A 15,786-nucleotide genomic window follows, 5' to 3' on the forward strand; every position below is an offset into this window, starting at 1 on the left:
TACATGTATACACACTATAAATACTATCTGAAAGACGTTTGGGAAATAAGTAAAGAAAAAAAGTTTTAAAAAGTTGTTCAAAACTATCTTTCCCCAAAGGATAAATCTTGTGTTATCTCTTGTGTAAAAGTGCGCAAGTTTTGTGTGAAAAAGAAGTCATGAAAGGCCTCATTACACATTCTGATAATGTCGGTCACGAGATCCAATCAGAAGACGTTTCTGTACGTTACGCAAGCGCGTCGATGCACGCAGTGGTCTCTGTGACAGGCTAGCGCGCCAAATTGATGTTACCGACAACAGAAAACAAATTAATGCTTAGCTAGCCACAAAACTACCCAGTACACGTCGCGGAGAGTCTTAGGACGAAATTGTTTTCCTGTCAAAGCTCAGACTGAGGCACCTGGTCCGCTGTCAGGATGGGTCTGCTCGAGCGTTGCCAGGAGCTTTTTAAGACCTCAAACTTGTATGAGGTTCTGGGAATCAACAAAGAGGCGACAGAGGCTGAGATCCGGAGGAGCTACTACAAAGTGTCGCTGAAAGTCCACCCAGACCGGGCTCCTGACGACCCGCTGGCCACAGAGAAATTTCAGGTGAACGCTCGTTGTTGTTGTGACAACACACATACACGCAGAGATTAAGCTAGGCTTGCGAGCTAGCTAACGCAGCTAACTGTAGTTGCCGTGAATAATCTCGCACTGTGCCATCACAGACTTCACCCCAGTAGCATCCAGTCGCGGGATTTGGACATGCGTTTGTGGTATCTACATGATTACAGAGATGTTTTGAGCATCCCCCAGTGATACTGAATTTTCACAGTAATTCAGGTGCAAAACAGACTCGTTAGGTAATTTATATCCCCACATATAAGTTACCCTGTAAACTGAATTCAACACTTTGCTTACTACCTCAAATAGAACCTGTATTAGAAAGTCAAGCAGGCTAAACGAAACAGTTGAGAAACTAAGTCTCACATCTATGGTGAGAGCCATTATCCACAAATGGAAAAAACGTGGAACAGAACCTTCCCATCAAAGACTCATCCAGGAGGTAAAAAATAACCCCAAACAACATCTAACGAACCTCACTTGTCTCTGTTAAAGTAAGTGTTCATGATTCAATGATAAGAAAGAGACTGGGCAAAAATGACATCCACTGGAGAGTTCAAAGGCGAAAACCACTACTGATTAAAAAGACCACAAAGGCTCATGTCACATTTGCAAAAAAAACAAACAAAAAACATTGTAATGATCCCCATGCCTTTTGGGAAAATATTCTGTGGACTCGCTAGGCAAAGTTGAACTTTTGGTTTGAGTTACATCAGGGTGTAAAACGAAGACATAATTTCATAAGTATGATATGACGTTATTGTGATGGCCGCTGCTGGTTTAGGACCTGAATGACTTGCTGTTATGGATGGAACCATGAATTCTGAAAATGCAGAAAGTCCTGAAGGGGAATGTGTCAAGCAGAGACAAAAAAAAAAAAAAAAGAAAAAAACAAACAAAGATTATGCAGTGGCCTAGTTTAAGTCCAAACTTAAATCAGATCCAGATGTTTTGGCATGACATTAAAAAGGCCGATCATGGTCAAAAACTTTCCAATGTGGCTGAATTAAAACACTTCTGTTGTAAAGAAGAGCGGGCCAGATTGCCTCCACAGTGATGTGAAAGCCTCATTGCCAGTTATCACAAACACTTGATTGCCATTCTTGCTGCCAGTGGTGGTTAAACCAGTTATTAGGTTTAGGGGTAATTACCTTTTCACATAGGGCCATATAGGTTTGGATCGGCTTGAATTCCAAAAATAAAAGTATTTAAAATAGCACTTTGTATTTATCTGGGTTTTGTCTAATATCAAAATGTGTTTAGTGATCTAAAAAATGTCAGTGATATGGGGGGGGGGGGGGACAGAAAACAGGGGAGGCAAATACTTCTTGCAACAAAACTGTTAATCTAGTGTTGTCAGGTAAAGGCACTTGCTAAGGTATTGGAAGTTATTGACCATAATGAATTAATGAATGACTTTAAATAATAATAATAAATTTTATTTTAAAGCACCTTTCAGAACACTCAAGGACACTGCACACAGCAGAATAATAAAAACAAGCATAAAAGCAGACAATTTACAAAATCATATAATGCAAAACATAAAACAGATTTAAAATAGCAGAATGGAAAAGGTTATGTGGGATAAGCTATTTTGAACAGGTGAGTTTTGAATCTAGACTTAAAAAGAGAAAAGGAAGTAATATTTCTTATATCAGGAGGTAGGCAATTCCAAAGTCGAGGAGCAGAGCAGCTGAAAGCCCTGCTCCCCATAGTGGCGAGGCGGGGGGAGGGGGCAGAGAGAGAAAGAGAAGAAGATGATTTAAGACGCCAAGCTGGAATGGTGATCTGAACCAAATCAGCGAGATATGGAGGGAAGAGAAGATGAATAGCCTTACATGTATACAAAAGTATTTTAAAATTGATGCGATATTTGACCGGCAGCCAATTAAGCTGTTGCAGGACAGGGGTGATGTGGTAAATAGATGGGGTCCTTGTGATAATAGCAGAGTTCTGGACACGTTGAAGCTTATGTATGGACTTTTGGGTGAGACCAAAAAGAAGTGAATTGCAGTAATCAATCCGAGAAGTAACAAAGCTATGAACAAGAATAGCAGTGGCATGTGGAGTGAGAAAAGGATGGACAAGATTAATGTTGCGCAATTGGAAATATGCAGACCGAATAACATTATTGATGTGTGAATTAAAAGATAAAGTCCTGTCGAGGATGACACCCAAACTTTTCACATATGGAGAAACAGAGACCGGTGAGTTATTGATAGTAACAGAGAAGTTATTAGTTCTGGATAATGTTGATTTAGAGCAGGGGTGTCAAACTCAAATACACAGTGGGCCAAAATTCAAAACTAGAACAAGGTCGCGGGCTAACATTAATATTTATTGAAAAATATCTTCCTCCAGATTTAAGAATTAATCTCTTCTTATGGACTCAAACAAGTTTTGCTGAAAAACTGAATGTGGAACAAGCAAAGCTTAATACTAAACAATGTATATATTAGCTGTATAATATCAGTAGGCCAGCTCTAATAGTAATTTGGTATGGCTTCGCAGGCCACATGTAATTAGGCTGCGGGCTAAATTTGGCCCGCGGGCCAGAGTTTGACACCTATGATTTAGAGCCTGCCAAAAGAAGCTCTGATTTATTTTGGTATATGAAAATGCCTATAATATAAAGGCTGTGGCAGCATCTCACAAATGTCTCTTGTCTAGTTTGTATATGTATATATAGGTGCGGCATTTTACAGACTAATATCAAGTAATGGCCTCAGTTCATCAGTGTTTCAATGCACCTCTAAATCAGTGTGTAATACCATAGTTTTCAGTAAGAGTTGTATTTTGGTGTGAAATGTCCCTACAGGTGTTGGGAAAGCTGTACGCGGTGCTGAGCGATAAGGAGCAGAAGGCTATTTACGATGAGCAGGGAGTGGTGGATGAAGAGTCTGACGTCCTGAAGCAAGACCGCTGTTGGGAAGACTATTGGAGACTGCTTTTCCCAAAGGTACCAGAGCACAGAGTGATTTTTGTTTTTTCACTAACATGACTCACTAATGAGTCACAGTGAATGTTGTTTGTCTGTCTGTGTCCTGGGATGATGTGACACCTGAAGCGAGTCACTTAGAGGAGGAGGTTACAGCAAATATATGGTCAGACTACACCTATGCATAATAGTAAATTGATGCAAGCATAATATATTTCAATTTGTTTGTTTTATTATTAATTCATTAATGTTCATATTACAACATTACAACATGCTGTCTTTCCACCCACCTCATAGATCACAGTCCAGGACATACTTGAGTTTGAGAAGACGTACAAGGGCTCTGACGAGGAGCGACAGGATGTGATCAAGCTTTACTTACAGCACGAGGGAGATATGGACGCCATCACCGCCTCAGCTCTGTGCTGCTCCCAAGAAGATGAGCCCAGGCTGTGCAGCATGATCCAAGATGCCATCGATAGTGGCGAAGTAACAGCCTTCCCAGCTTTTACTCATGAGACCGAGAAGAAGAAAAGGGCCCGGAGGAAGAGGGTGAGAGATGTGTTGGTGTTGAATCACAACTTATGTGCAGGGTTTTGTTTTGTTTTTTTGCCATGATTGTTAGATGGCCAAAAGTACTTGTAAAACTTTAATCATTGCTAATAATTTGTAAGAAATGAGTACAAAAGATAAGGCTCCAGCGTCTTTGAGCTTAATGATTGCACCTAACCTTGCAGGCTGATAGAGAGCGCCAAGAAGCAGAGGAAATGCAGAAAAAGATGGGGCTGGACGACCAGGATGACAGTCTTGTGATGATGCTTAAGGTGACAAATGCATGTGCAGATGTTAGAAAGTTTCAGGGGTATAGCTTGTTTATCCTCTGACTAACTTTGCTTTCTTCTTGTTTCCTTCTCTGCAGCAACGACAGCAGTCCAGAGAGCAAAATTTTAACAGTTTCCTGTCTGACCTGGAAGCAAAATACTCCAAGAAAAGTGCCCCAAAACCCCAAAAAGGAAAAAAAGCAAAAAAGTAAAATGTTCTAATATTAGTAGATACAATGTATGTAAGTTCTGGAAGATAACCACATTCACAAAACAAACAACTTTGGAAGAACATTCATATACACAGTTGTACAGCTGCATTCTGTAATCATTGAAATGATCAGCCTCAGTAGCTTTTGTGTGACGCTGTATTTTGTCTCATTTGTTTTTTCTGTTAATCTTAAAAAATAAAAAAAAGACCCAAAAAAACCAAATAAATCCAGTTATGTAACACATCATTGCTTCACAGCGTTGTTTATTTATTTATTTTTACAAAACAGGTTAAAAGAAAATGCATTGCAGAAAATTGTTGACTTTTTTTCAAGCTTTGTGGCATGGCTGTCTGATAAATGATCCTGAATACATATAAATTTACCTTTTTGCAGTAACCCTGATGTTACCTGTCAAAGCACCCCCACTTGGCTTAGCTTAGATTTAAAAACGTTACATCCCGTAAAATGTTTTGTACATACGTGACAAGCTATTTACAAATAAAGTTTTATATCACTGCCTCTTATGTTCCTTTTGCTGTCGTGTCATGCAGTTTAAAACCCACAGCCCCTCTCGTGATTTAAAATAAGCTCGTCTTTTTGTTTTCCTTCCTGTGTACGATGATATGCAAAGAGGCTATGGATAAATGCTTGTCGTGTCCCTATAAAAGATACAGTACCAAACTCTCTGATTTAGCTTCAGAGAGGAAAAAAAAGTGCTTTTTATCCTCTGTAATCCTGTCGGGATGAATGTGTTATTCCCTGCATAGTGGGTTCCTGGTACAACAACGCAGCACAGAGGATAATATACAGTACGTTCACATATAAATAGATATATACATATTTACATCATACATGAACTAAGGTCTAAATATGCAGCTCATACTGTACATGAAGATGGAGTTATTGTTAATAATTATTTCTGTTTGGCAGCCTCATAAGCTGATTTTTGAAGTACAAAAATAGGGTTTTAACAAAAATATTACAAAAGCAGCATAATATGAAAAAAAGAACCTGCTACTTCTGTAAAACAAAACAGTTCAGTGGGCACGGATGCTGCAGAGCATTGCACTTTGTTGCACTTTAATAAAGATGAGTGGCTCAAAAGTCTGGAGTTTAGAGGCAAACTACAAGCCAGGTCTGCTGGCTCTGGATGAGATGCCTCCTCGGGTGTGAGACCGAGACGGGACTGACGCAGGCACCAGTGGAGCTGAGAGGAAGAATTTAAAAAAAAATTATAATAATTTTAAGTTAATAAACAACCTTAAAACCGTACTTGCTGCTTCAATCTCCCGCATTTATAGTTCAGTTCTGAGGCCCGAGTATGAAAGAGTTTCATCAGCCACTTTAATCTACTGACCTGGAACAGGGGCTTGCGGGTCTGGCTCCTCTTCGTCTTTGATGGGCGAGTGCCCCAAGGGGTGGTGGGAAAATGAGTCCAAAAAAGACGAGCTGCTGATGCCAAGACTGATGCCCGTCACACCGATTCCAAGGGAGTCTGGTGCAATGAAGGAATAAATGAATGCATAAGTTATTAGGCGATGTGCTACGAAACGCGCCTTAAAGTGCATGTTCAAAACAGGAAACGGGCCGAGAAAAGCAGGAGTGTTAGCTCACAGTATCAGTGATTCACTTTACCCCAGGATGAACTGTTGAAGGTTATGAACTATGAGAGCAAATAAAAATGATTGTTTTATTGAAGTATATCCACACACTGAGTCCGCTATAACAAGCAGTATGATAACAATACTGCTTAGCTAAAACTTAACTAGAAGAACAGTAAAGGACGAATGAATAGAACAGAGCTAAAAGTAGCAGTGAAATGAATGGGATTGCATACATACAGAAGTGTATTAGCCTTTTTTAAACAATAAAATCAACTTTTATTTAACTTTAAATGAACATATTTTGAACATGAGTAGTCGAAGAGGCAGATATAGTCTTACAGAGTGGCGTTCGGTAACCAGGGCAGTGCATCACATCAAAATTTTTAATGGTTTCTTTTCAAATATTCAGGCTGAATTTCTGACCTGTGCCCACAGAGGCTCTGCCTGGCCGCCCCTGCCCAATGTTGTCCAATACTGTGAAGGATCGACGGTATGGAGTATCTGACTGAAAGCAAAGTGAGGCGTCAAGCATGCTTACAATTCAGAATGTTAACCATACCAGCGAATAATATAGAGTTACTGATGCCATTGTGACCCGATCTACAATCTAATTACTGGAAAATAAAAAAACATTACAGGACAGCTTCTCTATGGAGTCAGAAATGAAATGACTGTATTTTCTCTGATGATTAACCAGCATCTCACCCTGTAAGTGTGGGTTGTGTTGGGGCGAGAGAAAACGTCCAGTAGGTGGTGGCGATCCCTCGGAACTGAGCTGCCAGCTTTGTCATTTATAGCACTGTGGGCACGGCTAGATGGGCCCTTCTGGCGCTGGAGGGATATTTTAAAAAAGAAAAAGAGAAAAGGGCACAAAGTTGACTGTCTGGCTTTATCTACATTCATAAAACACTCTCTCTAGGTTTACTGGCACATTACTTAATTATCTACTTGGTGAGAGTGCCTGTACCTGTGCAGTTTTAGATGGCTGCCCTGAGTAAGATGAGTCTGGGTCTCCGGTGCTAATGGGCGGAAGGAGTGTGTTTCTGCTTAGAGGCAATGGTGGAGAGTTCAGTTGGTCACTGGCTGTGGGTCTGTGGATGTGTGGATGAAGACAGTTTTGTCATTTTATCCATGCTTCATTAATAGCTCCCCTTTTTTTAAAGAGATTTCAGAGGGGTTACTGTTAAACCCATAATAGAAGAGAGGATAAAGGCCTAAAGTTTAATTTACCTTTTCTGGGCCCTATGTGCACGGCTATTTATTGTCTAGATGCACATAGACTGCATTTCGTTGCCTTGGACTTGTGACATGTGCAATCACAATAAAGTTGAATTCTATTCTATTCTATTCTAAAATCAAGTTTGTTGAAAGCAGCCACAAATATGTGTCAGACAGAACTAAACTGAAATCAGTCTGACATCCCAGAGAGCAGTTTACACTCTGATTTTCCAACATACTGGGTGCTTCTTCATATGCTGCACAATAGTTATACATGAACAATCAAGCACTAGTCAATCAGTGTGGAAGCTCACTACCCGACAACATCTGACAACAGGCTGAGTCCTGCATGTGGCACTGCCACAGCCATAAGCTGAAATGGAGTCTGTTCTAAAGGCAAGTTCTCTCTACATCTGCAAAACTTCACAGGGTGTAGGAGGGAATGAGGAGAGAAAAAGGGAGCAATGTAGGAACTGGGGTGGGTTCTCGTGATGTTAAAACTCACAGACGTGTCCCGCGGATGAACTCATCCATGGATCCCACTGCGCTCGACTGACTCGGATTGGGAACAAGAGGCAGGAGGGTTCGGGGAGGAGGGTTCCTGCGTCGGGCCGATTGTGCTGGGCGGGACAGCGAGGAAGAGCTCTGCTCCAGGGGTCGGCGAGGGCGAGGTTTGTTGGAGGGGACCGCGCTAGATCCCGGTCTGTGAGACGCACGCTCTTCTGACTCCCTGAGTGGGAAGGAAAGAGAGCAAAACACGTTCGATGAATAGTCTGTTTGCAACCAGCCAACTGGCTGAGGACTCTGCCAAACAAGGTGTTAGGACCAGGGACAAAAACACTGCATGAATGATGCTCTGTACCTCTTGTTCTGCAAAATGTGTTTTTCAGTAAATGGAAAACTGCAAGATATCTTTGTCTCTTTTCTCTGAGTTAAAGATTTAAATCACATATTAGAATTCAGAATTGTGCTAAAATTAATTTCCCTGTTTGTTTTTCGTTTTTTCGTTTTTTTTAAAGCCACTGCTCACAGGTTAAGACAGTAATATGTGATCATACTGGCTTCTATCCGGCACACCCAGGTTCCTCTGCTGAAGGGGGATGCTGTGGATCACGATGAGGTCGTTCAGGTTGTGCTGAGTCGCGGCTGCTCCTACAGGGACTCTTCCAGCCTGGGGTTTGGTGTGAGAAGAGTGACAGATAGTAATGAGACAGATGGGATGAAAAGTAAAAGATGGAAATGATTAAGGGGTCAAGGAGGGGAGGGAGATAGGAGGGGACAAAACACATAATATAAGAAGAGGCTAATAGGGCTAGTTATTTCCATATGTATAGTGCAGAAAAATTGCCAAGAAATGGTTATTCGTCATGCAGTGATGTAAGGAGGGCCCCATATTTGCTATGGCACCAAAAAGACAACAGTCATAACACTAAAAATGCAACAAAAACAATAAGTAGCAAAATAATACATTCCAGCACTCTCCTAAAAAAGGAAGGCTCTAACTACAGTTAAACTTGTACACGTTTAAAGTAAGTTGCAGGTAATGAAAAAGATAAACAGATGGCGACGCTTCAGTGTTAATCAACAGTCACAAACACGTTTAATCTAGAGGTGAAGATAATGAGCCGCTGTGGACGGCATGCACACAGCACGCCACCATTTTGGCTCTAAGTGAGGGAGTTACATACACTGGAAGGCCTTTTCTGCTTTTTGGATTTCCGCCTGGACTTGTGCTTTGAGCCCCTTGACTTTGTGTTCTTTAAGTGAGAGTAGAAGAGGACATGTCCAAAGAAAGAGACAGTGGATAGAAAGGAAAGGAAGGAAGAAGTGTAAGTGAGAAAGAGGGTAATAAGAACAGAAGAAAAATGGATAAAAAAATAAAAAAGAATGACCAAAAGAGATGAAATAAGACAAAATACATTGGCATGGTGAAGAGTGGAAAGTGAAGAGGGAAGAAAAGAAAACAGTTAATGAACTGGAAGCGCTGAAAGAGTGAAGAGCAACAGGCAGAGGTAATAATTAAGTGTGAACTCTGGAGGAGACACATATGACTCTAGGTAAAATGAGTCTTACCTCAATCCATACAAAAAATGTATTCATTAACTCTATAAGACTAAACTTGCCAATTCAAATGGCTTCTTTTCAATTACTACATTGTCATTATTAAAGTGAAAAAGGCGCCACATAATAGCGACACTTTTTTAAATATACAAAGGAAATCTATAACTATTTATGTTCTTCTATTATAACATAGTCACTTAGTTTGATGGCATCTACTAAAAGGAAAAAAAAATTAAATTTTGACCCTCCTGATAGTCATGAAAGTGAAACGAGGCCCACAGTCTGAACTCCCTTAGACGCACCCCGGTTCCTCCCATTACTCCTCAGACCACTGACCTGGAACTGCATGCCAGCTGTGAGTGGGGGCACCCGGCTCTGGCCAAGTTTGGGCAGCATCGTGGGCAGCGTGGAGAGCAGCATAAAGGGATTCTGGAAATCTTGCTGCACGGGGCTCAAGTTCCCAGAAATATTTTCATCATCTGCCAATGACAAATTTAAAACTGTTGTGCATAAGAATGTCGATTTGTTAATTAGAGTTCAGCCTAACGCATGCAAACCAGTCAAATTCAGCCTACGTGAAGTGCAGCATTCCCAGTGGCGTTGAACCAGCTCTTTCATGCAGCCAATGAGCTGCCGCCACACATCATCAAACAGCAGATCGAGAACAGCGTGGCGGCGACACCGGTATGGTGAGACTGGGGGCAGACATTTATGCCTCCGACTCGACTCGGAGCAATCCTGTTCCCACTGGTCATCCTCCCTGCAGAAATAGGATCTTATAAGAAAATGAACAACACATAAACAGCAATTCTGAAAACAGAGTAACTTACAAGTCTGTGCTATCAAAAGCAAGATATTCCTCCATCTGACCCTCTAGTTCAGTCACTCTATTCTTGTTATGGCTGCCAATGCCGCTGGAGGTACCAGGCTGAGCGTCCAAGTCTGGTGAATTGGATCTGATCAGATGTGCTCTCCGACCCTGCACATTCAACCTTACCCCCACCAAGAGAAGACGAGACTTAGTTAAACAAGGTCATTTCCATAAAAACTAAATCCCTCAAATTCAGCAGACAACCACATCTTGAAAAGTAGAATTAACATAATTTTAATATGTACAAACAGGCTTAATCTAATCTCTTTTATATCAACTCGATTTACGGAAAAACTAGTTAGATAGCAGAGCAGCCTAATTCCTACTAGTCTATCAGTTAAAAGTGTGAGTCAAAGCATCATTTTCTCAGAACCATGATACCCACCATGACTTTGGCTCAGATTATTAATTAAAAAGCCAGAGGATCTAGGTCACAAAACCAGAGTCAGCCAGGACTCCTCTATAATTGATGCAAAAACAGGAGTAATCTGGACAGCCAACATCCACTCAAGACAGACAGACAGAGGCATTGCAGTTTTTCTTTAAATAATAAAGCAAGATATGGCTCTTTTGGGCTTTGAACATACATAACTGCTGTAAACTGTTCCATAGTTAGTTAGTGTTAACAGAGTTTATTGACAGTAATGGCTGATAATTCTTGTCTCTGCTGTTTCAGAGTATAAGCTGAAGACTGACTGATAAAACAAAGTATAATGTCCATTTTAAGCGGCAGTGACAGGCTGTTCTGAGTAACGTCTGACATTCCTTCAGCCAAGAATGATAAAAGCGATAACATATCAGCCATAATTATGTGGACACAAATCAAACATAACAGCCTAAGATACTATCTAAACTCCACCCTCCAAGATAACGCTAGATCAGATGGTGAGATACCACTCACACACGCAGAGATATCTTCGTATATCTGAGAGAGATGCAACAGGTGATCTCTAACCTTATGTATCGACTCAGTGCAGAGTTGAGACTTTGAGACTTACTCTGTTCCTTCCCTGTCTTTCTCCTGGGGTTTAACGCTGCTTTCTTTGCCCGCTGACAGCCTGCTGGAAGCGCTGCCTTTCCCTGAGGTAGTATACCACTGGAAGCCTTCATCACTGGGACACAGCAGCTGAGTCCCCAGGATACTGAGTGACACACACACACAATGAATATGTAAAACAAGTGTGATTCTGTAGAAGAATGGAACACCTTCACAGGTTTTTCTCCACAATCAGAATTAGTCTTTGATCCCACTGCTGCCCCATTTCATTGGGAATTTAAAAAAAGGGCTGGCAAATGATAGGAGACGGCGGATTAAATACCGAAGATGAGGGAAACATGTGGCCCACTGCTGACATTCATCCTGGAGCCCCTGGAGTATCCCTCCCCCACTGCCTCTTCCCTCATAAAGATCTTTGTCGATCTCCTCAAACATTTGCTGCACCTGCCGTGATGCCGCCTTGTCAAACTCCTATGGGACGGAAACAGGAACACAGGAAAGAGAGTTATTCTTCACGACTAAAACTCCCCACATTTTACTTACTGGCAACATATCGCTATTCAATGCAAGCAACAACGTGCATGATAATTAGCTCCTACTCTCTTGAGGTGCATTCAAGTGTCAAGTTGTTCATGTCATAAAAAAAGGTCAGGGCGGAGAACGATGTATATTTAAAAGATGTCTCTTAACTGAGAGTTTTTGCTTCTCAGAAGCAACTTGAGGACAAAGAAACTAAATAAATCATTGAGTCCTAAAAAAGTTTTGTAGAAACAGCTTGGTCAAGCAGAATCAGACTTTGTGTGTACAAACAAACATCCACTATACTATATAAATACTGTGTTCATCTGTCTTCTTCTAAATGTTTCCACAAATTTGTGAAAAAGAGGCAAATGTTAGTGATTAAATGAAAATCTAACACAGGACTGCAGCAATGTGTTTGTGTCTATAATAAGACAACAGAAAAAAAAGAAGAAAATCAACATATCTAGTGTTTTAGTGTGCACAGTGTGTACATCCTTTGTTTTACAGACAGAGTCAGGCTGGCATCAACAGTTTTCTCGTGAGCAGACTTACATCGTAGCCCCAGGAGAAAACAGAGCTCCTCTCGGTGGAGATGCCAGTACCCGTGGAGCTGTGAATACCTAACCAGGACTGGCTGGAGTCTACTGAGATGACAGTGGGGCACTGAGAGTGGCCTGAAGCAGCAGATGTCTCTGAGCTAAGCACAAAGACAAAACCGTTATGTAGCCTGGCTGTAAAATCAATGTGAAGAACCAAATGCCCTATATGAAGTGTCCTGTGTTTCTAGCACTCGTTCTTCCTTTTCAACACGCGATTTCTCTTTTCATCAGTTTTTCTTGTACCAGAAGAAACGGAAGAAACCAACAACTTGTATAATCTGAAAAATAAGCCTCTGTTACTCCGCTGAGGGAATCGAACTGGTGTCAGCTGCTGATATTATCAAGGTGGAAAGTGTAGGCCAAATGTCAAGGCAATTGAATATTCTAACAGGCTGCCTCATATTTTATTCTTTTAACTGCGCATCTGAAGGAGGCAATGTGATATGAATTAATCCACTGCTTCTGGGTGTCACATAGCAAGAGCCCTGAGAATCAGTTGTCTGCTCAAGATGGTGTAACATTACAAAATACACAAGCATGAGAATGTGTGTATGTGTGACTGGTTGCAGGCTGTTTTATTTCAGCCTTATTCTGGTGTTGCTTAGGTTTGTCTGCTTACATAACAGCCAAGAAGCAAGGCTTGACTACTCTGCAGTCATTTTGTAACATACTCTAGGCACTTATTTGAGCACAGAGTTTCTTAAGTACCACTGTCTTTGTTCTCACACAGATTTCAATACAATACTGTAACAAGCCTGGCGTGTGAGTCCTTCTGCAGAATGACCAGGACTCAGTTACCTGTTGTGCGCAGAAGCAGCTTCCTGCAGGTCATGGAGGTAGCACGGAGGGGTTTGGTTGTCGTCTGCTTCTTCTGGAAGAGGATGGTGGTCAAGGCTGCTTCGAGACAACCCACGACTGCAATAAAGACAGATTTAGAGCATTCAGTGAAAAAGCAATCAACAAAAGAGTGTGCAATTGCATTTTGGGATGCTAGGGAAGGATATTAATATGTCAGCTCCAACTACCAAGTCTGAATCTGAACACTGTGTTGAAATACAATAGAAAAAAGCATGCATGCAACTAAGGTGTGCAAAAGCTCCATTACCATGAGTCTTATTAAAATTATTTTTGCAATGAGAAACACGGCCTTTATAAAAGGGAATGATAAGGTCAAAGCAGATTACGATGGATCTAAAGGAATCAGATGTAGAGTCCCTATTATAGTCACTGATGAACTTATGGCACATATACAGTGCTGTGAAAACTATTTGCCATCCTTCCTAATGGCTGATTCAGATCATCAGTCAAATGTTAAGATTCGACAAAAATAACTCTGGTAAATACAACATTGAGTTTTTAAATGGCTGTATGGGTAAAAAAAATAATTGCTCCTAAACCTAATAACTGGCTTTGCCACGCTTGGCAGCAAGAACTGCAATTTAGAGTTTGTGTTTGCGATAACAGGCAATGCTTAAAATTCACTAGGGAAGAATTTTGGCCCACTCATCTGTGTAGAATTGTCATAACTCAGCCACACTGGTGGTTTTTTGAGCATGAAAGGTCATGCCAAAGCATCTCAATCAGATTTAAGTTCAGACTTTGACTAGGGCACTGTAAAACCTTAATTTGTCACCTCCATTCAGAATGCATTTGCTGGTGTGTTTCGAATTATTGTTCTGCTGCAGAATTCATATTTCCATCAATTATGCTTCATCTAGGTCCTGGGGCAGTAAAGCAGCCCCGGACCATCATACTACCACCACCATGTTTGAATGTTGCTGGCAGTTCTTTTTATGAAATGCGGAGTTAGTTTTACACCAGATAAAACAGGACATAAACCTTGTACAACATTCAACTTTTGTCTCATCAGTCCAAAGATTCTTTTCTCAAAAGTCTTCATGAAGGGATCACCAAGATGTTTTCTGGCAAACGAGATGAGGCTTTGTTTCTTTCTGGTCAGCAGTGGGTTTTGCCATTGAACTCTCCCCTGCATGCCATTTTTGCCCATTTTCTTTTTTTGTTGTTGTTGCTGAATGATGATCACTGATCTTAATTGAGACATACGAGGCCTGCAGTTTTCCAAAAGCCTTAGAAATGGCTTTGTCACCATTTCCAGAATAAAAAAAAATCCAGTGAATTTGTTTCTCAGCTGTTTTTGAGTTTATGTAGATTGTGGCTCAGTGTGTTGCTTTTTGAGATCTTTTGAGATCTTTTCACCCACTTACTTAAATTATTTCTTAATTCAACAGGTCTGGCAGTAATCAAGCCTGGGTGTGGCTAGTGAAATTGAACACAGCTTTCCAAACAATGTGGTTAATTTATGGCATAACAAAGGAGGGCAAAGACTTTTTCACACAGGGGCAGGTAGGTTTGGATAGCTTCCCCCCCCCCCAAATAAATGAAATCATTTAAAAACTGTATTTCACGTTTAGTTGAAATCTAAATCTTTGTTTAATATTTACTCATATTTGTCTATTTTTTTGCTGCACTGTAATATGACAAGATGACATGAAGAAAACAGACACCAGTGAAAACAGCTGGAGATTATGTGTTTTTTAAACATTACACTGTGATTACACTTGATTCCATTGTATCTGCCCATAGTGTTGGTTTTGTATCTCTTATTGACTCAATCTCATTAAATAAATGTCTACATTTCATTCTTATGGCTTGACAGCTTTCTCTGGAGAGAAAATAAATAGAGTGGGTGGTATGAAATAAAAATGTGACAATCAACTGAGCTGATTGCCATGTTCACATTGCATCTGTCTAAAATAGACCACGGGCAAGCTGGAATATCGCCACATCGATCAACACAAATAATCATTTTTACTCTTTCTGTCACTAGTGTAGGTTAACAGTCAATCATCAAACCCCCCTCCACTGAATAATAGCAGCATTCAATAACCGTTAGGGAAGGAAAAAAATAAAGAAATTATGTCAGCTACTCACATCTCGAGTTTGTGCGATACAGGTCTCCGGTTGTATCGTGAAATCATTCTCCTTTGCCTCCGTTTTATATGCTCAAACCCTCTCCTCTCCTCCTCGCCTCCACTTCCAGGACGCTCAGGGAACGGTTCAGATGGAGCTCTGACATTTCCTCTAATATTAGCCCGCAGATACTCTGGATAGAGACGCTGTTTCTTAACGGCTGCAGCTAAGCTACGTCCAAAAAAACTAAGCTAGCTACTGGTACGAGGGTGGCCAGATTATTAAAAAAGGCACAAATAGCATCATACAATTTCCACATTCCCTCATAAAATAATACTTGGTTTACTAAATGAGCATATTAGGTAGCCCAGAAGTTCACTATTAATTACGTTTCTCTTGCTATATAT

General features: G+C 40.8%; 2 protein-coding genes across 4 annotated transcripts; one reads left to right on the forward strand and one right to left on the reverse strand.

Moving 5' to 3' along the window:
• Window positions 1–211: 211 nt before the first annotated feature.
• On the forward strand, window positions 212–4,819 carry dnajc9 (DnaJ (Hsp40) homolog, subfamily C, member 9). The gene is made up of 5 exons (XM_085477369.1): window positions 212–590; window positions 3,424–3,564; window positions 3,841–4,095; window positions 4,281–4,367; window positions 4,463–4,819. Exons 1-5 carry the CDS (start codon window positions 417–419, stop codon window positions 4,574–4,576), a joined length of 771 nt encoding a protein of 256 aa, XP_085333495.1. The 5' UTR covers window positions 212–416; the 3' UTR covers window positions 4,577–4,819.
• Window positions 4,820–4,821: 2 nt separating this feature from the next.
• fam149b1 (family with sequence similarity 149 member B1) lies at window positions 4,822–15,630 on the reverse strand. 3 transcript variants are annotated; one of them, XM_085477365.1, is made up of 16 exons: window positions 15,401–15,630; window positions 13,247–13,363; window positions 12,402–12,546; window positions 11,650–11,798; window positions 11,329–11,472; window positions 10,290–10,451; window positions 10,035–10,219; window positions 9,796–9,938; window positions 9,087–9,155; window positions 8,457–8,569; window positions 7,904–8,128; window positions 7,148–7,271; window positions 6,886–7,011; window positions 6,604–6,685; window positions 5,934–6,071; window positions 4,822–5,783 (listed from the first exon to the last, which is right to left on the reverse strand). In XM_085477365.1, exons 1-16 carry the CDS (start codon window positions 15,445–15,447, stop codon window positions 5,701–5,703), a joined length of 2,052 nt encoding a protein of 683 aa, XP_085333491.1. In that variant the 5' UTR covers window positions 15,448–15,630; the 3' UTR covers window positions 4,822–5,700. The 3 variants fall into 3 exon arrangements, with proteins under 3 accessions (XP_085333491.1, XP_085333489.1, XP_085333490.1); XM_085477363.1 differs by having other exon boundaries at window positions 7,148–7,223; window positions 15,401–15,511; XM_085477364.1 differs by lacking the exon at window positions 9,087–9,155 and having other exon boundaries at window positions 15,401–15,511.
• Between the last annotated feature and the right edge of the window lie 156 nt (window positions 15,631–15,786).

The sequence above is a fragment of the Copadichromis virginalis genome, linkage group LG13 (assembly GCF_057382275.1).
Source record: "Copadichromis virginalis isolate Kocher_CV1m ecotype Utaka linkage group LG13, C_Virginalis_male_GT1.1, whole genome shotgun sequence".
Classification (NCBI taxonomy): domain Eukaryota; kingdom Metazoa; phylum Chordata; class Actinopteri; order Cichliformes; family Cichlidae; genus Copadichromis; species Copadichromis virginalis.

Coding starts and splice junctions, on each gene's coding strand:
- fam149b1 (XM_085477365.1), bottom strand. CDS start 15,447: ATGATTTCACGATACAACCGGAGACCTGTATCGCACAAACTCGAGAT. Junction 12,547..13,246: donor GCTGCTTCTGCGCACAACAG/GTAACTGAGTCC, acceptor CTTTGTGCTTAG/CTCAGAGACATCTGCTGCTT. Junction 5,784..5,933: donor CCCGCAAGCCCCTGTTCCAG/GTCAGTAGATTA, acceptor TCTTCCTCTCAG/CTCCACTGGTGCCTGCGTCA.
- dnajc9 (XM_085477369.1), top strand. CDS start 417: ATGGGTCTGCTCGAGCGTTGCCAGGAGCTTTTTAAGACCTCAAACTTG. Junction 4,096..4,280: donor AAAGGGCCCGGAGGAAGAGG/GTGAGAGATGTG, acceptor CTAACCTTGCAG/GCTGATAGAGAGCGCCAAGA. Junction 4,368..4,462: donor GTCTTGTGATGATGCTTAAG/GTGACAAATGCA, acceptor CCTTCTCTGCAG/CAACGACAGCAGTCCAGAGA.